Below are 24,287 nucleotides of genomic sequence, written 5' to 3'. Positions count from 1 at the left end.
ATCGAGATAAACTTTACTACTTTGTGATGGTATGGTGTCTTCGGAGCAGCAGGGTGTGTTGGTCTGAGTGCTGTAGCCGCTGGAGCACTGGATGGAGTCTCTGTTTGACCTCTGGGTGTCCAGCTCCAGACCCCTGGATAAGGCCAGGGCCAGTTCATTTTGGGCCTCGAGATCATCAGCCTGACGAAACCAGATGAAATCAACATGTGGGGGGAAAGACAAAATCAAGACTGATTGACTGAAGTGCAGTGTATTAAAGCCATTAAAATAATTAAGTCCAACCCACTAAAGTCATTAACGGGGAACATTAATGGTGGAGGGCTATTCACATTGTTTACATGCCGTTACTGCAACAAAATTGTTTTTGTTGAACGCTCACAGTTAACAGATGGCATTAAACAATATATGGAAATAAGTATCACCATTAAAGGTAATCATTGAGTAATTTTGTAAAAATAGGTCTGCAGTTTTAGGACATTACTAAATGTGCTCCATGGAAGCATGCAAAAAAGCTCTTCTGGATCCAATAACAAATGCAAATAAAAAAAAGAGAGCTCTTACAAATTTCATCAGCTTTCCCCCCCCTCATTTTTCCACTTAAATCTTTCCGATCATTAAAAAAAAAAAAAAACTTTTATTGCAAAACAATACCCAACAAAAAAAAAAAAAACAGTTTACAGATTATTTATGTTGACAGTAGAATCCAATTCATTAAGATCAATCAGTCTAAAACTGGTTCCAAAGTTTGATGGCCAGTTAAAGCAAAACCTTGACACTAGTTGTCGAGATCAATCTGTTATTGGGCTAACTGGGATACTCTTCAATGTAAAGCCAGTTGGTGTGGATATTTGTTTTTCCCTTAAAAATAGAATCATCATTTAAAAACAGCATTTAGTTTTTACTCACTTTATAATTACTATATATTAAAATTCTATAGGGACAAACACTTTTTCACAGCAAATTCAGAGGAGACACAAACTGACCTTCATGATCCTGTTCTTCTCTTCCTGCTGGTTTGGTGTTTGTGTCTGAGCAGGACGGGGGGCTGAGATCGATGTTTGGTCTGAAGGGGGGCTGTTGCCACCATTTGTGCTCCCATTATTCTCCATCCCACCCAAAGCTTCCTTGTCTTTCCTCCTCCTGAGTGTGTTGACCATGGGCTGGTCATAAGGCCCTGGCTTTGCCCAGTCCTGTGGACAAAAATTGTTTAATAATGATTTTTCCCACATTTCTCTGATGTTTCAAAGCCTTAAAATGGTTCTCTTTTGATTTAAGCTTGAAAGTTAAAAAATAAGAAATTCATTCTAAAATTGCCAAGCAAATTCGTGTGATGAGCAAACTGCACACAAGGAGAATGGAAATGTGTTGCTCATCAAGTCTGAGGTGATGACCAACCTTCCAGCTGGGGACTTTTGATGAAGGTATCATCGGGGACCCCAACGTGCAGTAGTTGGGATAGTCCGGCAGCAAGGCTGAGGCGGGACGTGACCAGGAACGAGTGGGGCATGAGGTGGAGGGAGAGGGGGAGGATGGTGGGAAGAATGGGAAGGAAGTGCCTGGAGCTGAGCCCAAGCTCCCCCCATTGCTATGCAGGTAGGAGGGACTGGCTGGGCTGTAGTGGTCGAAGCCATTGGACAACTGGTGTTGATGGAAGGACAGACCAATGGCAACAGAAGCAAACAAAAGGAAAAGAAGCAATGGGATCAATAAATGAAATGGTGAACAAATAATAAAAAACATACATAACTGAGGATACATTAATGAAAGCAAAATAAGATCAAAATCCTTGTTGATTAACATCAGTATAGATGAGAGTCTGAATGCTAAAGAAAATGGATGGATGGTTGAAATCTGAAAAACTCTGTTGACAGCCCAACCATTATTTGGGGACTAATGTAGTAGAAAGAGTACCAAGAAGAAAGTATTGCATAAAAAAGCCATACTAAGTGCCATCTGCATTGTTCTGCCACGAATGAGGGGGAACAGAAAATGGAAGGTTGAGACCAAACACACTCCCTGTTCATGTGTAAAACACAGATCTAGTTGACAATCCGAGGCAAGACCCCACAAATGCTCTCTATTTAATCTAGTATCTGACTGGGCTGAGTAAAGATATCAGCAAAGGTTTATTGAAGCACCTTTACAAGCAAAGCTGGTAGAGACGTACACAAAAAGAGTTGTAGCTGTGATTGTACAAAAAAGGTGCTGAATATAAACACCCACCAAACTTTTCAGATTATTTGTAAAAAGAAAAAAAAAATGCTATTTTTAACTGAAATATCACCCACTGACACCCATTGATCTAAAACATACATTTTCAACCAAATATGCAGAAGTTTGTGGTTTTAACCAGGTGATATTAATCCTTTTGCAAGCCTCATCAGTTTCCTCAACCTTCCTACACTGAACGGAAGCGGATATCTGGCGTATGAAGGTCTGCGGTTCATTATACAGAAAGAGCTTTTCACCTTGTCAGTAGCATGCTGAAGTGCAGTAGCGGTGAGAGAGCAGGCAGTGCTGCAGTCACCGTGAAGCTGCCCAGTCTCTGACGTCTCAGAGGAGCTGGAACTGGGACAAGGCTGTGACAGAGAGGACAGGGAGCAGCCGGCAGGAAGTGGAATGATGAGGTGGGAGAGAGAAGGAAGCACGAATGGAGAAGAGAGAATTAAAGCAAAGACATACTGACAGCTAGAAGCACAGGCAAACTGCTTGGCAGCTGTAGCAACTTCTCCACGAGTTAGTAAGGAAAAGCATTAGGAACAGTGCACTAGGAGAAGAGTTATATCAGCATTAGATGCAAGGCCATTAAGAGCAACATGTTAAGTGTCAGCCTCATTAAAAAGAAGCTCAGTTAAAACCCTCCAAAAAGTTAAAGCCCCTTTTAAGCATCCGATTCTGTAACCCACAGTGAGCAAACACAAGGCCCCATTCCCAGGCCTGTACTGTATGTGGGTCAGGCATGGAGCTGCCAAACCACCTTCAGCGGATCATAAAAACTTGGAGTCCAACTAAACCGATGTGTTCTGGGCTGAGGAGCTCTGGTTGCTGGCGAGCAGCACGTCGTCGACTAATGCAACTGCTCTCACGGTCGATCGCAAGCCTCAAAGCCCGCACAGACAATCCCCTGGACTGACTCGCATTATTATCTCACAACCTTTGTCAGAGAGTCAGACTGAGGCGATATAGACATATTCCTAATGTATGTAGAACATACAGGCAACACAGCAGCATATAATTTAACTATGATTCATTTAATCAAAAATAAAACTGAGTGTATTCTGAGGGTTTTAAGTTTAGCCAAACCAAAGTCTGTCACAGTGGTGAATTTGTTTTTTTTTTTCATAGCAGGATGGTTCTGACCTGTTTTACCCTGGGCTAGAAAGGAAGCAAACTAATTTCCTGCACATTTATGATACAATAATAGCACTGAAATGACTTCACATACTTACCACGGCCAGACAACTGTCTGTCTGAAGGAGACTGGCTCTCAGTAGGGAGCCGGATTGAATATATGAATAAATATGGGTATCTCTTTTATTGGCCCTGTCTTACCTTTGTTTCAGCTGGCATCGGTGAAGAGGATTTGGACGATGCATTTTGGTCCTGCGATGAAGAAATGAAGCCAGAGTCGTGGGAAGAGATGCTAGAGAGCCGAACCGGGGCCTGCAGGGGTAATGTGGAGCTGCGGTATCGATGGCAGGGGTGATGATGGTGAAAGAGGTGATGCGAGGAGGAGGAGGAGGAAGAAGAGGAGGAAGGAGAGTGAGAGTGAGAGCCACTGGAACCCCTGGAGTCACTACTGTTAACGCTGTTCAGACTACTGTGAAAGGGGAAGGAGGACGGCACAAAGGGAGGACCAGTGGGAGAAGTTTAGCAGCGGCAAGGAGAGTTAAAGACGGTCAAGTTCACCAGAAGCCACGGGTTAAAGAGGAAGGGTTGAGTGGAGGGGGGAGGAGAGGGGAGACAGGGGAGAGATAAAAGGCAGAGGATAACGGGGGAATGTGGAGGAGACAGGGTGGGAAACGATTAACACGGCATAAAATGATGCAGCAAGCAGTGACCGAAGCCAATCCAATCAAACCAAAGTAAAAAAAATAATAATAATAAAATAAAAAATTATAATGAATACAGAGGGCAGACTTTTATCAAGACAAAATACTCAGATGCTGAACAAATTCAAGGACTAATTAGATTACACACATCACTGTCAATAATAAGTGAAAAAACTTCCTCCAGTCGTTGAAACAAGTATAAAATATACACCCAAATGATTAAAAAAATTAAAAATACACAAGACACCGACTACCTACAATTATTCTTTAAAACGCCCAAAAGAAATACAAAAAAGCGCTGCTTTATTACTTGAACTCACTTATGAGACTCATAATGTTACTCCTGTTTTTTGAAAAGTAAAAATTAACAGTATCACATGTATCCCTTTGATACATGTGGTATTCTTTTTGATTTTATATTCAAATAAATATAAATCAAAAATCTATCTAGAATTAAAATTCACTCACAACCCAAGAATAGATTGTCCAAGAACAACAGGATAGATAAAAAAGTGAAAACAGGAACTCAGACAGTAGATTTCTGACTTTAAACCAGAGCAGTTGTACAAAAACCATTAGAGAAAGCAAAGGACAGCGAGCAGAAGACATAGTCTGAACAGCTAACTCCCCCACTCCCCCAAATCATTCTGCATAGTACTGGTGTTATTCTCATTGAGTGATCAATAAGAGTGAAACAAAATAATCAAGACTTTTCCCCCAGCTCATCCTGGCCACTAGGTGTCAGTCATGGTTTGGAAAACTGTCAGTTGTAATGCCTTCATCATATCTGATTTAGATTAAAAAAAAAAAGACTTTCAGGCTTTTAGAGAAATGCAAATGCATAAGGTAAATGTACACTTGACAGACTTACTGAGCTTCCTCTTACATAAAATAAAGCATCCTTGACCATTTCATATTTCTGTACTCATTTCACAGTGTTTCTTGGATGCAGGAGGTTAATGTGTACTCTACTTTTAAAACATGAAGGTCAAAACTGCATAAACATACCTGCACATGCTAGATTTCCTGGACATAGTAGTACTCGGGGAAGAAGGTGGTGTTTGATAGGACCAGCCATAGTCTGAGCCCTTCAGGTCTGAGATCACCTAAAAATAATCATTAATTATTAATATTAACAGAAATAGCAAACTTATTTTACAGGGCAAAACAAAAAGTAAAAATGACAAGATTTCAGGATTTTAGGCTTTTTTTTCCCCTCCCCATACCTGTTCACTAGCAGGAGGAAGCTTATGCGGGTCAGAGGTCAGGGTCTTGAGGTCCTCAGAGATGGTCTGGAGATGGGTAACCTCTGCCAACATGGAGATCTCCTCATCCTAAAAGCATCAAGCACATGGAAAGCAGAAAACCCATAAACGGATCATATTTTATCCAGTCGTAGTACGGTTACAGTAATCAAAACATGAATTTGCCTCTTTTTTTTACTCACCACTACAGGCTGCAGCAAGGATACAAAACAGCAAAATCTTTGTCTCTCCTCAATGAGAGCCTTCCTCAAAGCTTGCTTCTCTGTTTCTTCCAGAAGGATGTATTTATCACTCACATCCTGCATGGCACTGTTCAGCTGGGGCTGGAAGTCGCCACGGCCTTCACAAGCAAACAGAATACAAATACACAAAAATACACTAGTCATTACATAAGGCATGGAACCAGGAAACCAAATGCTACATCGCTACTTGTCATGCAATAACCATGCACTGAATATGGAAAACAATATGATTTTGCACATAAAAAGGAAGTTGGTGAAGATATTTTTTTTTGTGGCATGTCAAATGATGCTATGTAAAACGTCCCACTACTTTGGGTATCACCTCAGCATGAAGAGCACCTCTTCTTACTGAAGCACTTCCTGGCTCTTATTCAAGGATGGCAAAAGGTTATCTTCTTCAGACTAATCTGTTGTCTGTAGACCGTTACTACAATATACTCAAAGGTTGGAGTCATTTTAGACATTTTTACCTTCCTCTTTCATACACTGAAATTTCAGAAGATGTTTTTGAAAAAAAAAAACTAACAAAAAAAAATAAAGACTTTTTATCACAACAAAAGAGTAAAGTACCAACACCACCATCTGGCCCTCCGGCTGTCTGTGTGACTTTCAATATAAATATGCAAATCCAGAGTGGGACATTACAATTCCAAGGTTATCTTGACGTGCAGCCTTGCATGTCTTCTCGCTGCAAGTCCAAGTAAAAATGTGAGTCTAGGATTTGTGAGTGTGTTTGTGTGTGCATGGTTTTAAAAGACAGGATGCCCCGAAGCCAAATCAGGCCCGCTTGAGTTCTTGAAGGAGGCAGGAAGGTTGGCGACTGCCTGTGACCATATGATGCACTGTGGATCTCAGAGGCATTATCTAACCACTAAAGATACAGTTACACAAAAACATGTTTTGACTTTAATACATCAAGGTCTGTGGTCTTTGCCTGCTCCTATGCCAGGGTAGAGATAAATTGCTGCCTTTCATTGACATTTGTTGTAATTTCCACATGCAAGTGGTGCATAAAGTGGGGTTAATGCATCATAAAACATACAATGGTCAGTGTTTGTTCCCTTACAGATTTCTTCTGCTTGTATTTGCCACAAATGTTTCAAATTAAGCAGATTTTGATAGTAGACCCATGCCCCAAAATATCCTAACTTATATGCTCATATGTGAAAACGTTACCCTTGAAAAACATTTACACCTATGACTGATAACTGTCAGTCATGTAGAATCAAGAAATCACTTAAATAAAACTGGTCTGACAACATGAAGTAGGCTAACAAACACAGTGCTTCAAATGAAAGTCATAGTCAATAGTGAAGAAAGTGTTAAAAAGCTCTGTATGGTCAACGGGTGATTGATGCAGGAGAATAATCCAAAGCACAGCAATCAAAAAATGTTTTTAAGAAGTCAAAGTCTGAACCTAAATCCGACTGAGATAATGCAGGTCAACAAAGTAATATCTTTAGATGATAATTACAGTGCTCTGACCACAAGTGGCCGTGTTTGTTTTGGTTGTCCTATCGTCCATTAAAAAATTAAATAACAAAAAAGTATATGCTTTTTTCTGATATCAAATATTTGTTTGATCTTAAACAAGCAAAAATTATCTGAAAAGAGGAAAAAAAGAGCAGTACTTGCCCTTGAGAAGGCAAATACTTTTTTCACAGCACTGTAGGAGTCTTCTATGTACTTTTCCATCTCCATCTAAATAAATCAACACTAGCTTGCAACATGACTACAAGCACTGTTATAATGTTGTTATAATGAAATGTATAGCATCCAGACCTCAAGCCAAGCACAGAGATTTTAATGCTAATGTGAGTTATGCAAGCATCTTAAACACTGGCGGTCTATGGGGCAATAAATTAAATGTAGCTCAACTAGAAAGTCCAAGTTTCAGCACGTTTCTTGGTCTTGTATTGATCCAAAGGGAAATTTTGACCAGACCGGCAAACAATTATATTGTGCAACGGTACGACTAAATCTGAACTGGCCTCACTCATTAGTCTGTTTTCCACAGCAGGACGTACCTCATTATCGTTGTCCCTACAGGCAAAATCTTTTTCCATCCTGTTGCCTTGGACATTATTTATAAGTTGGTTTGACATCTCAAATACTCTTGTAATCAGTAATTATAAACAGCTCCTCTATCATTACTGTAATGTAATGTGAAGGCCGTCTGTAATGTGGATCTATAAAGCAAAATATCCAACAGCTGAAACTACAGAAAGCAAATTAACCACTTTAAAAATACGTTTTATATTCAAGTACAACACATACGCTCTGGCTCGAAGTAGACTTGGCTATGAAGTTCATGTAAAGTTAAGGACAAAGTGAGAGAAAGCAACTCTTCCACCTTAAAGCTGACATTTCTTCTCATAACTCAAACAGCAGCAATTGTGTTTTTGAAATAGGATGTCATTTCCCTAAATAAAATGATATCTAGGAATTTAACTATTATTATTATTATTAATAATCATTATTCCTAAATGAAAGTAGGAAATGAAATGCCAAAATATGGGTATAAAATGTGGTTACCAATTAGCAAAGGGGCAAATTGACTTGGAGCTGCTTTGGATGATTATCCATCAAGCTAGACTGAAGATTAGAAACTTTCAGTCATTTCACCACAAAATACAAGCTTGTAATCCACAATACGGATCTTAAGGACACAATTAGAATATTTTACTTTAACAGATTCATAACTTCAAAACAACCTGCTAGTCTTAAACATAGCACCGAAAAATTTTTTTACATTTCATCTCAATAAAAGGTGACCAATTATCAAGACTGTTTACTTTAAATGAGGCAGCTGGGAATTGACAAAACAGAAAGCTAATGATATGGAAACCAGAATGATATACACACATGCAATAAGCTCCACAAACTATTAGCAAAAAGTCAGTCAAAATATAAAAACAATTCAAGCATTTAGGAGTTTGACTAAATCTTAGCCGTCTTTACCAGCTTCAACTTATCTGACTCGAGGGGTTGAACTGTCCCTCATTCTGCACACATGTTGCTACATGTGTGCAGACACAAATGGGATTAACTGCTCCAGCTTTCACATGGTCAATGATTAAATTAGGCTGTAATTTTAGACTTATTCTGAGTGCTGCTGGGCTTTTGGGTCAGAAAAACACCCTCATGAGACAGATAAGAAAACATCAGATCTTGTGTAACCAACTAGAAGACGGTGGATGGTGTGGTATTTTTTATGAGAAAATAAATGTCCCTAATTCAGTTAATACGCATAAACCTATACTTAAATACTATTATTACAGCTTAAAGTTAGATAAAGTAGAAATACTTAGATCTCAGTATTTATCTCCTGAGATTAATGAGAAAAATTAGGTAGCAGGGAAACATTACAGAGAATTCGTAATGTTCTACGACAGCTGAATAACCTGATTATTCAAAATGTAGTAGATTGAGGATTTTATAGTGACCCAGTTGAGCGCTCCGAGATGAAACATAGCGGTCACCTCTGAGTGGTAGTGGAAAGCTAATAAGAAGAGAAAGTATGTAGTCTTGTGTTGTCTTTAGTCAAAAGCCGGAGTTCAAGCTCTTGACAGCTGTGAAGCTCGGACATGAAGGTTAATCAGATTGAGCATACCAAGTCAAAGATTATGTCAGCTTTAACAAAGCCAAGAAGGTTTGCAAAAGCTTACTGAGCCCCGAGAGCCGCAAGTTTCTACTAGTCTGTGTTTTATTTAATGTCTATTCAGGATGATGTCTAAACAAGTTTACATGTCAATGTCCCATATTTTTCCAGACTCAAATTTCTAAAAATTTTGATCCATTCAAAATATTTAAATTTTACAAAAGTTTTCTGTCGATCTACAAATACTTCTGGAGTCGTCAGGCTTTTAATTTGCAACATTGATAGACTGATGGATTAAGGCTGGGCAAATGTTAGATGGATGCACAATCTAGACTTGGAACCCTGTATGTCTAACATTGCAGCAGAAGTTTGGGCAGATGGAGGAATTCCTCTGACATTTTTTTAACAAAATACACTGCAAATGCTTCAAAGGCTATGACTGAAATGTATTTTTTATTTGTTAATGTCAGTGTTATCATAAGTACAGGTGTGTTTAAGCATTATGTGACTTATGTAGCTCTTAGCTGGATAAACAATTTGTGTAGAGCACATTTCTGAAAGTCAAGGTTTTCTCTTCTTTTTTAATCTTAAAAAGGTTCTTAAGAAAAAGCAACTTACTCAAAACTAAAAGTAATGAATGGGATGGCACAAAAAAGAACAGTGAAAGATGAAAAGAAGGCCAAATCCTTAATTATCGTTTCATAATCTACACTACACACTACACTAAAAAGGAGATCGACACTATAAATAGGACTAACGTGTTGCTAGAGTCTAACGAGTAGCTACAGCTTGTATAAAGAAAAAGAATGCATGACAAGAAAGTAAGGTCTACATTAGTCATTTACCAATAAAACCAAGACACTTAATAAATTGTAGCATGAGCAACTATTTAAATATTGTCTATGAAGTGACTTACCATGATTGTCTGCTGCAGTGCAGCATTAAGAGAAGAATATCAACCATGGGTGGGCAGGGAGAGAAAAAAATCCACATGAACTGAGAAACTGCCAGCTAAACACTAATCTATCAATGTGTGCCTATGCATGTCTAAAACCTTGTTTAAGGATTCAAACATGAGAAAATGACTTTGTAACGAAAAGTGTGACGTAAAGGCTATCACAGATAGACAGCACATGCCATCTGTTTTGATGGCATACTCTCAGATGCCATCAAAACAGATATTAAATAATCTGCATTGTCTTTAGCATAGCAATAGTCCTGCAATGATGCAGTACTTGGTGCTATCCTGACAGGCTCATTCATCTGCACTTCAAAAGATGGGAATGCAAACACAGAAATGAGTTCCCCTCCTTGCTTTCCTTAAAGTAGCTAACATGTCTGAAAAAATAAAAAATAAATAAATAAATATGAAAACCAATCCAAATCTATAAACATGCCACAATGACAGCCAGCCAAATGTCTTTTCATGTACAGCACTATTTTCCATTTAGGTGATCAAGTATGTATAACCTGAGCCAAGAGTACTGCACTGCCCTCTCACAGTGTTTACCAAGTAAGGCAATGTTCAGCCTTACTAGAGCTGCACAACTTACTCAGTAGGAAAACACTTGTTCAATACACATGCTAAACGGAGAACTGAACCCCAATTTATACATATTTCCTATTAAAATAGAAAAAATAAATCAATAAAATTTTCTCTCCACATATTATTTTTCAGCACAATTTTCTTAGTATGCACTAAATTCTTGTCAACAGATTTTTACATTCACCAGCTGTTACATTGGAATATATGTATATATCTAATGCAGTATTTCAATCATAAGTCTAAAAAAAAAATAGCAGCTTGTATATAAAACCAGTGGGACACACATAGATGAGTTGCAGCTTTTTCCCTTGTGACCTTTTACAAGCTCCTTCACAACAGCTACCCGGCTAAATGTTTAAAGAAGACAAATTCAGCAAGAGGTCAATGGAAAAACAAGCGTCAGGTCTGGCTAGGCTAACAACAACATACCGCCTAAGGCAAAAACAGCAGCTTCGTTTCAATAAACTTACCTGCTGTTGAACTACTGCTGCAAAGCTTAATAGTTTTGCATTTCCAGGATTGACAATAAATCATCCATGACTAAAAAGCATTTAACTTGTTTATTTGACAAGATGTATGCCTGACGGCACATGTCAAATGCAAATTGCTTCACAAAAAGCTTCTTCTCACCTTTCTTTGCCTTTTTCTGAAGTTTTAGTGTGTCCGAGGACTTCTTCTTGATTTCCTGTCGCGCTCGTTTGTACTCTGTTACAAAAAGACCAATCAACTGCTTTATTGAGCGTTTAACACAATTTATATGACGAAACATTTTGTCTATTTTTGCACTACTGAATAGATGAATATAAACTGTGAACTGAAGTGATAAAACTGGCAACAATTTACTTTGAGAATGAGTTTGAGGGATCATCACCTCACCTTTTGCATGGTCTTTGTCTAAAGTGTTGACACCTCTTTTCCACTCCTCCATCTGTTCCTGCAGAGGGTTAATCAGACCCTCCAGAAAGCACCTGTGAAACGACAGGTTTCTCACTTTTAATCTGAGGTCAGCCAGATTAGTTCAATTTACATGAAAATGAAAATGTAGTTTTCATGACATTTCTGCCCTTGCGATGTCTATTTGGAAGGGAATGGCAAGAACTCATATTAAACCGACAAGCTCTTGCGAAACAGAGCTGCGTCATGAAGAACAAAGGCCAAACGAGATCATCCACTTACCCTCCCCCCGCCCCCACATACATTACCTCCAAAATTTTTCATGCAAAGACACACTTCTGCGTTCTACCCCTTTTATTTATATACCCCTAAATACAATCCAGTCATCAAATAAAGTTCACCTGTGTAAAATTTAGTCTCGGTGTTGATGCAGCTGTTTTGTGAAAGCCTCCAAGGTCTCCAGCTATTTTTGCAAAGAAAAGTTGACCTTTGAAAACCATTTAACATTTTCCCTCCACTTCACAATTATTTACAATTGTCTGATGTTCTGTACCAAAATGGAAATAAAATACATACGTACGACAGCAGTATATTTATCATCCAATTTAAGTGAAAGCAGACTGCCAAGCTTGAAAAATGCACAAACATAAAGTCTGGTTTATTTATGTGGCACGTAATCTCACGTCAATCATTGACAGACAAACCGGGAGGGAGAAGAAAAAAAAAAAAACAGACTGTGAGAAAAGAGTCTGCAAGTGTCTGATTGTGCGACACAGGGGGAAGTACTAAGCTTGTGCAGTTATGTCTGTCAATCATTAGCCAAGCATGAACGTCTTCCTAGACACATTTGTAAAGTGTGTGAAATGCGGACAGCTGCAGCCTTAGCGAGTCGAGCTAAAATTAGACTTCTCCCTCTTGCAGACATCTCCACAAAGTGTGTGTCAGTGGGTGGTTGTTGATGGCAGACCCCACGTGTATGGCCCCTGCTATGGAGATCCAAATGGAATCTCTACAGAAATGCCAAGTGAAATTAAAGAGCCTCTTGTCTGGGATGTGTGTGGTAACGGGAGGGGGCAAGGCAGAAAGCTGTGCTGTGTCCATCTTTCCATTGACATTATAGATGCGTATGCGTCCAAGTAAATAGACTTTTTCTCAGCATTCCACAACAAGGATCACGGTCGCCCACACACCCAAAACATTACAACACAAAAGGCCAGGAGAAGCAGCAGTCAACATTTTTTGGAGGATAACTTTGGCCAAAGAGCGATGTGTGTTCAAAAGAACAACATTTCAGTGTGTAATTTTTCTTACATGGAGAACTGTCTGAGTTTCGCCTCTATGCTGCGATGCCTCATGCACATCCTGGTCAATGCCGATCCAATGTCTCTGGTGCCACCTAGAACAGAAAGGAGCATGATGAATAAACTTCCAGAGGAAAAAAATAAATAAAAAATATCAAAGTTTCATACAGATGCATCAAATAAAAAAAAAAATCTGATTATCATTGAAAGCTTTATTGCAGTAATTTCAGCTTAAAAATCATGTTCCATTGAGACAAAGTGATATTTCAGAAATGTATTTGTTCAAGTTGTTTATTATGACTTACAGGGAATGAACACATTAAATTATGTTTCTCCAAAGATAAAAATAACAAAACAAAGGTTTCTAACGCTAACTGCTACATTATCAAAAAAGAAAACTGCTGACTGTTGAAGGCCTTCAACAGTCGGGCCACAAACAGATCATAGATAATAGAAATGCTTGGTTGCAAAGTGCTGTATGCACGCAAATTACTGGAAAGTTGAGAGGAAGGAAAATGTGGAAAAAAGTTTCACGAGCAACTTGGATACCAGCAGTTATACAGCTCTACAAAAATCTAAGTTTGAAATGACATGTCACACTTTTAGCCATTGTCACTAAAGTGGCCTGGAAAAAAAACAAAAAACAAAAAAAACAGGATATGAGCAAGTTTTAGAAGTACTCAAACAGGAAAACATTTTAGGAACGTCATAACACAAAAATCAGCAGGGCAGAGTTTGCAACAAGTTAATCAGACAGAATTATAGTTAGACCTATTAAAAAATAGAAAATGAAAACAATGCATTATATTTTGAGATAATTCATTTTTAATGAGAATGAAAGTCAGTTTGATTTGTACAGCAGTTTATTTTTATAGACCTGCAAATGCATTTATTTTGATAATCTTTAAACTGGAAAAACAGACAACCTGACCTCAACTTAGCATGAAACATGGACTTATGAATTACTTTATTAGCTTCCTGTGGGAAAAGACACACAGGAAATTGTTGTCTGTCCTGAACGGTTGTTTTATGTCACTAGATTAAATCGTAATAAGATGCAGTGCACAAAAGGCTACTGACAAAACAACCTTATTCAATGCTGGGAGAGACTTAAAAAAATATCTAGGACTTAAGAAAAAAATAATGAACATTCACTCTCAATCATACACCTTACAAATTATGCAACCAACAGCTTTTTTTTTTGTACCAAGTAGCTTATACTCAGTTGAGAACAAATAAGAATGTGCATTTTCCTCCTCACAGCTTAAATGATCATCCACTGGCAGCGGTGAAACATTGATTGACGGAGCTTTTGTCTAGATGTTCAGCATGAATCAATAGCTTCTCTGTGGGACCCCTGTGTGTATGTTTATTTCTCTGTGTGTCAGAGTCCATATAGAGTCGAGAGGCCTGGAGAAACCTTGAATTACTGAACTGTTGACATTCTGCACTCTGCTTCATAAACGGGGAGATACTCTATACGGTGTATATGTGTGTGTAGCGTGTCTGCGGCATCTTATGGAGTGTAAAATTTTCAGCAGAGTGAGCCATCCAGCTGTCTGCACAGCTCGACGGCATGCAGAGATGCATGCATAGCCGTCACTCACTCAGCCACTCCCACCCACGTAACTAACTCCAAGAGACAATTGGCTTGCAACACATGCAAGAAGCTGCTGCCATCACCTCCAACACTCGCACAAATTCTGCAGCTACAACTTGATAAGGCTGGCTTCAAATCGTGAGCGACATTTCAGGTTCCTCCACAAACCCATTACTGAGATTGCGCGAGATGTTTTTAGCCTGTCTGGACTGTGTAAATATAATTATAGTAATGAACATACCATGGTGAAGTGTTGAATTTCCCAACTGGCGAGTTTAGGTGTGAAAGGAATTCCTAACGTACGTACATTAACGTAAAACAGAGGGAGTTGTTTGAAAAAACAGCTCTGGTTTCAGTTCTGTCTAAACAGTGAATGTTTTTATAACTGATACAATATGGGCTTACTGGTGTGTTACTGCAGCAATAAAACAGTATGCATAGTTGGTATAGTAGCAGTGGGTTATGAATGAACTCCTTGTGAAAGAGCTTGTTTTCACACAATCCAAATCCATATTGTTCTGCTGTTTTGTTCGCCTTTTCAAGAGTTTCTAATTTCTAAATAACAGACTAAGACTGTGGCCAAGTGTAGCACAAAAACTGGCTTAAAGAGTATTAAATCTTTCAAGATGGCAAGTTAAAACTTTGTTACACTGTTCAACTACATTTAATATCCTGTGAGGGCCACTGAGCTCAGTATTAATCCCTTTTCTGTTTTATGAAGTCTTCCTTTTCGCGAGCTTGCTTTTACAGAGGGCGTGGCTATTATAAGGGCCTCACTGTTGCACAACACTGAAATATTCATTCACTCCAGTGGTGAACTGTTCAGTTATAATACTCAACCATCCATGTGGCCACGTCTCCCTCACTGTGAGCTCTTGTTGTTTCTGTGGGTGTGGCTGCGTCATGAGACACTTCCACAGAGACGCCACAAACAATTTTAAAGGGTTCAGACCAAAGTCATTAAGGACAAAAAAAACAAACAAAAAAAAAACGGTTAAATTAATTAGATACATAATAGATTAATAAGTTTACCACAAAATATTCTAGATTTAATATGAAGACCTTGCCCAATATAGCATTTTGGGCAAGGTCATTATTGTGCGGTGTAAGCATCTGCTGGTGTCCAACAAGATAAGTATTAACTTACAATGAAATGCCCGCTCACAACATTTGGAATATATTAGCCAACAATTATTTAATTACAAACCATCTTTGCGATTACATCCATCACAAAACATTTTGCTGAACGATAAACTTATCGCGATAAACCACAATATTGTTTTTAGACCATTTTCAAGTAATATAGTGGTAATAACATAATACCGCAGGCACGTCCATCTCAAAGATCAATAACCTTTAAATTTTAATGAACGTTTAACACTCGAACTGGAAGACTTTTTAAATACATAAAAACAGAAGCGACAACTAAAATTAAATATGAAGCTTTCAAAAAATAAAGCTATTTGAAACATATGCAGCAGACTAAAGACTTATCCAGTTTTTGGTAGAAAGAAGGAGAAGAGAAAAATTATACATCATGCAAATGGAAATTATCAAACTCGTTTTACTTGATCCTGCTATCAATTGATTTATTGCTTTTCGAGACAGGCTTATTTGCGACATGAATATTGCGATGAAGATACATTTGATAAAAATCACAAATAATACAAGGCTCTGATTTACTAATACTATACTATCTACTATGTAGATTTTTTTTGTTTTATTTTATTTTTCATTACTGGTCACTATTGAAATCCAGAAAATAAGTACATGAATACTTGCACTTTAAGTAGATCTCTTTCCATTTAGCGACTGTGTGGAATCCTATATGTAAATTTGAGAAGAAATCTGGTAAAAAAAAAAAAATAATAATAAGCTAATAGTCAAAATGATGAATGCTTCTTCACATGTACATATAAAAACCAAAGTAACCAGCAAATGTGTGAAGAAAAACTTTGAGAAAGAGAAAGTGTGCTGCTGGTATTTGCTACATGGAGACCGGGGACGTTGGCCACAACCAACTCTGCGGATGGGCCACAGATGGCTGCTGTTAACTATGGGCCGGTGGTTAAGAAGATAAGAGACTGAGGATTATGTACAGCTGGATACACACAAACATACTCTCCCCCAGCTGGACAGAGGTATGGAGATCTGGTGAGCAGCTAATTACAGAGCTGAAGAAAACATAAGTACCCTTCACACTAAGCCACCAGACTTTAAAAATATGCTTAATTCTTCTTTTACTCGAACAGAAACCAAACCACAAAATGAACGAAAACTTTTTCATGAAAATGTTTAAGTACTGGACACATCACCACATCATTTTTTTTTTACTTATTTCAAAGGGGGCCATAACTCTGTACACAACCAAGGTCATGGGGTCATTGGAGAAGGAAAAAGCCCACATCCTCACAGGTCCCTCACCGTACTTAACAGTGATCGTAAGCAGCTTTTCCACATCTTTACACAGTTTTAGAAGTCTAACGTCTTGAAGTAAATATTCATTCAGTGGTTGTATTCAGATGAATATTTGGTTGCAAACTTGCTTTCAGACTGCTCTAACAGACGAACATCACAGGTCTGAGCTATTCATAACAGTCATACTCCATAGTCTTCTCTGGCACTAGGTGGTACTACAACTTACCATCGTTTCTCATGACCTGGAGTTACATGAAAGGGAAAAAAACAAAAAAAAAACAAGGTGAAAGTCCAAAACCAGTTATTGTCCAACTGGCACTGCTGCACCCTATTCTCGCTGTCTCACACGTGAATCACATTTTAGTTTACTCATTTACATCAACACAATCAGTAAACACCCGGTGGATTACAGAGTTTTTGTTTGAATCGGTAAGGGAAATGCATAACCCAAATACACTCAGAGGGCTCTAGCTGAGCAGTTGGCGTGCCCAGATTGGTCCACCCACACAACACAGACACGGGCTTTTGCTTCTCATTCGCTCCATCATTCTGATACGTTGCTGTTGTATCAAATAACAATGAAAGGAGTTAAGTAAGATGAACCACATGGATATCACTCGACACTGTCCGGCACACTAACAATATATTCCTTTAGCTGTGCCCTGGCGTCTTTGGACACCAAACTTACCTCCTCATTCATCTGTATCTGCTGACAGAGAGTCAGCTCGTCTGTCTAGTGTTGCCTACCCGCACACAAACACAACAGACAGCAAGTCTAGCCTCAACAAGCACAGACACATGCAGCGTGTGGGCGTGCAAACGCACATGCACCTGCTGTAGTGTGACGAGTGCTGACGTTAAAACGCTCTGCACCGACTTCAGTCCCCAACAGATGCCACGCAAAAACAGGATAAAAGGAACGATGAGGACGTATTTTATTAATATACTGTGCAGTATTTGAAGAAAGTATGGAGTAGGCAGTGTGTGTGTTCGTTTATGGATCTCAGATGGCACTGCACAATATTCACAGAAGTATAATGTTGCAATAATTTTGGTAAATACATTCATCACAGCCACTCCACCATACTTCAGGTTTATCATCTTCATCCAAGACCTATATATCAAGACACAAAACACTGAAAATGGCCTTCCAAATCAGAATCCATTTTTCCTGCAGTTCACCCAAGATATCACATCTTACTAATTTACTCTGTCCAGGTTGTTGTTTATAATACAATATTGCACACATTGATATTGTAATGACAGTTGTGATTCGCTATATTGTGTATTTCTGGTTTCAAAGAATAACTAACAGGCCATTGATTGGGGGACAGAAAAACATCACAGCTTTATGACAAGCATGAGACATACCAGCTTACAAATAAGGCACCTGATTGTTATTAATACTCAAAAGAATTTTTGTCTTCAGAAAAAGGTTTTTTGGCGTTTTGTTTTATTCAGAAAAAAAAAACTTTCTTTTCTGAGGCTGTTTCACTTTGTGAAGTTGCAAAACGAGTAAAAGACGTTGACGGATGTTTATGTTCACACTGATTCCTATTCAAGACACTGATAAGAATGACTATGTAATATAGGCGGCTACAGAGCATCTTTGTTTACATTTTTTGGTTGGTGGTGTGCCTCGTGATTTTTTCAATTAAAACAATGTACCTTGGCTGAAAAAAGGTTGAAAAACACTGCTTTAACAGACTCTTACTCTATAAAAAGTTGTCACGCATACCTGAAGTGCAAATCTATGCTAATTGGCCAAGAGTCTCGGCTACATGGCAAAAATGTGCATTACTTTCAGAGGTAAACTTGGAGTGAATAAAATGTTTGGATACTTTTATGTCTGGCCTTTCTGTGCTTTATTCTTTTCTCTGTTTATGTTTAGTTTTCCGTCTTCTCCCAATAACATCTAAGTGCTCTGCTCCCAACCATTGTCCTTGATATACGAAGAAAGTGTTTTCACAGTGTCTCAGTTAATCCAGTCAAGAAGCAGCTGCCTAGTTCAATGAGCGGTCAAAGTCAAGACCAAAATAAACCTCAGACTGATGCAGACTATATGCCATGGGAAAGTTCATGCTGATAACAGGAAGCTTGTCTTTAAAGATGTCCTCTTGAGTGACATGTTAGCAAAAAATGTTTTATATATTCTAACTTACTGTTTTCACATAGAGTGACAGAGATGCATAAATATTTTAGCTAACAGGCAGCAAGAGGAATCTACAAATGCTTGAGATACTAGGCAAAAAAAAACATTAAAACCTAAAATGATTCAGTAATAAGCCTATAAATAAGAGGCTTTATTCCTCAATACATTGTGCCAGGATCAGCCTACGTGTATCTGTTTGCCCAGATCTGACCAGTTAAAGACAGCAATGAGGGGATTAAGCGTGTCATGAGATGGCCAGTGAGAGAAAGAGAGAGTGAATAAAAGAATAGATTACCCCTGAGACCTTTCTTGCTCTTTTCTGGGCTTCGGTGCCCCACTTTCTAACTAATCTTCCTTTTTTGGTGTGACACATATTCTAAACACAGACACGCAAAAAGAATTGACTAAGACCTCTAGCAATGAACTAAATTGGCTTGTTATTTTGGTACTGACATTGTTATTTATGGTGCCTCTAACAGTGAGCAGTTTCTACTGCAAGCATGTGGTCGGGACGTGCGAAAAGTCTTATACCACAGTTAATCATTGACAACGAAGAGGACAGACGTTTATGTTTTCATTGCAAAAGTCCGAATAAACTCAAGTCTGAGTCACGCTTGTACAACAGACTACACTCAAAGTTGAAAGAGCAGTCGTACTTTTGGGGGGAAAAAAAAGTGCGAGATAAAATTTTCAAGAACAACCCTGGAGAATAAAAAGCCCAGATCTTTATCTTTACAACGCAAAAAAACAGAAAAAACAAAAGACAGGTAATTCAGGTTAGAAGGGTGGAGTGGTTAATTACAATCTTGTAAGCACGTGCTGTTTTTTTTTTTTTTTTTTTTTTTTTTTTTTTTTTTAAAAAAACATAATGCTGTACATTGGCAAGATATTTCATTAGACACATATATTCTCCTTTCCTGATTAACAAAGTGATCGAAATCAACCGGCATGGCATTCACAAAGAACAATTCTTCAAATAATGCAAAAAATAAACTAATTAGCAATAAATCTGTACATTTTCCCCAATCCACCTACATGTTGAAGACTGTATATTGTAACATTTATACCTTAAGCTTAACTAATTGTCTAGATGAATCAGAATCTGGTCTGACAAGACAAAATCAATCAAAACCACATCAACTGCTTAGACGCACAAACAAGTTACACAATATTGTTATGAATACATTCACCTTGATTTTGTCTGCAAGCACGAGGTAATGATGCATGACGCTAAGAAGGTGGTAACAGAAGGAAAACACCAGCAATTGAAACAGTTGATCATAAATAAATCCAAAATGGTGAAGTTAAAGATAAAAAAACTAACAAATAATCAGACAAAAACAGCTAAAAGATATTAGGCAAGTTATCAGATTTCAGATGACTAGAAGTCGTGTTAGGTTTTAAGAAATAATGATGGAATGAGAGAAAAGGCATCGCTCACTTTAAATTTGGCTAATTTAAAAGTAATTTTGTATTCTTTCATGACAACACCAGTGCAAACTGGAAAGCACTCCGTCATGTCGTTAACGTAGACATGAAAGACATGAGAAACTTTCCTTAGCACTTGCATAAAACCAAGCAGGACTTTTGCCCTCGCTGTGTGAGCAGGGCTGTGACCTTTCCTTTCCCTACAGTGAGACTGAGAGGTCTGTGGTCTGTGGGATACTGGTGATAATTTAAACCAGAGGCGAGCTACACAGACTCAACTGTTTGTCAGCGCAACACAACACTGCCTTGTTTGCAATAATGACCACCAGATTACATCCCCTATGTGTATGTCAGAGGCTTTGCATGTTTCTGTGCTTCTCACATGCGTAAGAGCTCCATCATAAACTCAGAATTTGTGACAGGACTTCTTCCAATCAGTTCATACCAATCTTCACAACTGAACGCACACGCTTCACACAAACATCATTAATGCTGCAGTTTGTGGTGTTTTGACTTTAGGAACTCAACCTTCTAAGTAATCTGAATTTTAACAGCGGTTACTCATGTAAACACGTAATGGGTCCATTATTTTACACAAAATCTAACCAGTATTTGGTATAAGGTATTTGAGGCATTTGGAAAAATTTAAAATAAAAACTTCACTACAGGCACAGAGGCAGAAACGCATTGAATATGTACCATAATGGTGGAGGGATCAAGTCTGAATCTTGCATTCAAGACACATTTGAGTTAAGACTCGAGACTTGACTGAGACTCGTACTCTTAAGATTTGACATGGAGTTGTGTCTTGTGAACAATTTTTATTTGGTTTGATTTTTTAAGTGGTGAAAATAACCTGCAGCTCGGACAGAGGTGCACATATACTTGTGAACCGTTTGTGTTAGTAGTCATGGATGTTCACATACTGTGGGCTATTATGATTAACAGTCCAGAGTCATGCGACTGTACGCGTGACTCTGGACTGAGCATTACTGGGCCATTTTACAACAAAATACACCCATCTTCCTGGCTGTTAAACCGTGTTGTTATACATGACTGGTGACATAAAATAAAAGCACTTCCTTAAAAAAAAAAATTAACAGGAAACACTAAATGAAGAATTTATGATATTCTACAATTATTGTGCTTCAAACTAAGAAGAAAAGCCTCTAAGCCAATATAGTACACAATGCAGAAAATCAATACTAGCTCATCAAAAATAAAAGCACGTCCTCATCGGGTCATTCAGAATATAAAATACTTTGTTTGCCTTTTACACGGATAAATATACTTGTGTTCATCTTTGATGATACCCATAGCACTATGATACAAATTTTCCAGTAACTTGAGGAAGAGTTTGTTTATTAGCAATACTAAACGGTGTTGCATCCGTAATAGGCGGCTCGCTACAAAAAAACAACAACAAAAAAAACAATATCTTGCTACTTTAGGTCACGATGTTCATCTGTTAAACCAAATCAGTAATTTCCCCAACCCTGGTTCTCACGGCACACTAACCTGAATGTTTTAGACGTACACCTTCTTCAACACACCCCATTCTCATGACTGCAATTCAGCAAAACCCTGTAAATCAGCCACATCAATTGAAATCATGTGTGCTGAAGCAGGGGAATACCTAAAACTTGCAGAGCAGTATGCCTCGAGGTCCAAGGTTGAAAAACACTGATCCAAATGTCCCTCTTTTACTCCGTTCATAGTTATCATTCATCACTCAGAGTTATGTGACGGGGATTATATTTCTGCTTCTTGTTACAACTTGATGCGTTTGTCTTTTTTTCCTCATGCTGTTCTCTTCACCCACCTTTACATTTTTTGCTTCATCTTTGTGGGGATTTTAAGCTATGTAGAGAGTACTTAATCTTGAGGAGAAATTAGCACAGTGCTGCTATCACAAACTGGCTGAATGCATCTGGTTTCAACAGTATGGCAGCAACAGCAAGGCTGGACAAAATGATAAACTGCAAGAGGAAAAGGGGGAAAGAAATAGTGATTACTGAAAAAGACGCAACAATCCCTAAATGACTTTTATTTTATTTTTTTATTTTTTTACAACAAACTGGCCCAACTACTAAGCATAAAGCCACTCTAGGTGGTTAACAGTGACTTGTAAAGCGGTGCTTTAAGGATAACTTTACATGTCGCATATTGTGAGTAAGTAAAAACACTCCCCTGAACAAAGGCAGACTGGTCTATGAGTTTGACACCCAACAAAAGACACAGAAGCTAGACACAAAAGGAGCTAGACACAAAGATAAAATCCTATCGTAAACAAATTAGAACACGTACACCCAGGAGATCGATGCAAATGTTATCCGAGATAACACCTACACGCACTTCCAACACTAAAGAAGTTTAAAGAAAACTTGTCCACAGAGCAGACAAGTCAGAGCTCCCCCCCTTTTACCAGGAACACACATGTAAACAAACAGTAAAAATGTTATCAGGAAATGTTGCAACAGACAAATCTCTGGCGGTATGAGTAATATGTTCATTTTGATGAAAGAAACAAGAAACGGAACGTCTTTCGAGGCATTGGACTACAATGGTAAGGACTGTGATTTTCTGCCACTCGGAGACACAAGACTGAAGTTAATTTGCCAGAGAAATGTGTTTTGAATTTGGCTTTGCATGCATGTCAGACGATCCAGAGTTCACTCGTCTAACCAGGTTTATGTTTAAACAAAAGCAGGAGAGCAAATAGCACCGACGCCTGCAAACGCACACGTACGAAAACACACTGAGAATTCACTGTGTTTTCAAATTGTCTTTGAGCGAGACAAATATTAAATGTACCTGGTATGGCTCTAAAGCATAACCCTCACTCAAACAGATCTTGCACTGTCTTCAATAAAGTTATTTGGGAAAAAAACTGAAAATATTTAAATAATATCATTGAGCTCCCTAGCTATAAATTGAGTCAACACACTGCTATAGTATAAATAAACAACATAAGCTACTGATTTAAACATGAGCGATGAGTATGGAATCCATTTCTGGTCTACGTTTCGTTGAAAATTATGTTCCCATAAATGTTTCTTTCTGCAATTGGTCTACAAAACCAAGCTGTAAATATTCAAGTAAACTCAGTTTTACAAGTTGTGTACTTGACCCCAGAAATGCTCATTTTTCTCATCGCAATAATCTGCAAGAAAATCCAGAATAAGATTCCTAGTCAACAACAGCAGAGGTGTGTTGACTGAAAGGCACGGAGCTTGTGTAGTGGACAGGATGTTGGTCTGGCCTGGACAGAAGACTGGAATTATACAGAGCCATGGCTAGTCTTGGACCCAAACTGGAAAAAGAGAACAGAGCGGTCTCACATAGAGAGCTGAGACAGTGGGTTAGTTCAGACGAAGGCTGCTCTATAACAGAGGCCGAGCATGAACTGGGAGCACCAGAGAGGAAAAAAAGCTGACTTTTTTTCAAAAGAGATTTATCGTGCTTCGACTATGGTTTACAGTACAGGCTGTGTTTGCAGAAATATAAATATACAGAAAGCAAGTCAGAACTCAAAAGTCTTATTTTCAATAGAGGCCATCGTTTAAAAATGACTATAGATTAATCACAATTTCACCCTTTCTTAGGTCTCGTTTTAGTACAACTTTTTTACTGAACAGTAAAAAAGATTGTTGTTGTGTAGGTCAGTTATATAAATCTGTACAAAAAAGAGGCAGAGATAACACATACCACATGTCGCACATTGTGCCCAGAAACCAGCAGACATTACTAGATTTTTGGAAGATAAATCTTGAAAGACATCTGTTATT

The 24,287-nt window shown here is 38.3% G+C and overlaps 1 protein-coding gene across 13 annotated transcripts in view; it reads right to left on the bottom strand.

Annotated features, from left to right (window-relative positions):
• LOC106953764 (metastasis suppressor protein 1-like) overlaps positions 1–24,287 on the bottom strand; it is a 42,687-nt gene that overhangs the window by 2,385 nt on the left and 16,015 nt on the right. For 2 of the 13 annotated variants that reach the window (XM_015042758.1, XM_015042760.1), the window contains 12 exons: positions 12,912–12,996; positions 11,583–11,674; positions 11,337–11,411; positions 10,077–10,088; positions 5,500–5,657; positions 5,279–5,386; positions 5,061–5,158; positions 3,553–3,820; positions 2,469–2,579; positions 1,396–1,638; positions 984–1,190; positions 18–180 (listed from right to left, as the gene is read on the bottom strand). In XM_015042758.1, the coding sequence (XP_014898244.1) occupies positions 18–180; positions 984–1,190; positions 1,396–1,638; positions 2,469–2,579; positions 3,553–3,820; positions 5,061–5,158; positions 5,279–5,386; positions 5,500–5,657; positions 10,077–10,088; positions 11,337–11,411; positions 11,583–11,674; positions 12,912–12,996 (1,620 nt within the window). The remainder of the gene's footprint in view (positions 1–17; positions 181–983; positions 1,191–1,395; positions 1,639–2,468; positions 2,580–3,552; positions 3,821–5,060; positions 5,159–5,278; positions 5,387–5,499; positions 5,658–10,076; positions 10,089–11,336; positions 11,412–11,582; positions 11,675–12,911; positions 12,997–24,287) is intronic. The other 11 variants (XM_015042763.1, XM_015042762.1, XM_015042761.1 and 8 more) reach the window with 11 other exon arrangements.

Source organism: Poecilia latipinna, unplaced genomic scaffold (genome assembly GCF_001443285.1).
Source record: "Poecilia latipinna isolate Pla-1442-1.1 unplaced genomic scaffold, P_latipinna-1.0 Scaffold601, whole genome shotgun sequence".
In the NCBI taxonomy this organism is placed as follows: domain Eukaryota; kingdom Metazoa; phylum Chordata; class Actinopteri; order Cyprinodontiformes; family Poeciliidae; genus Poecilia; species Poecilia latipinna.
This window is presented reverse-complemented; position numbering and strand designations above follow the sequence as displayed.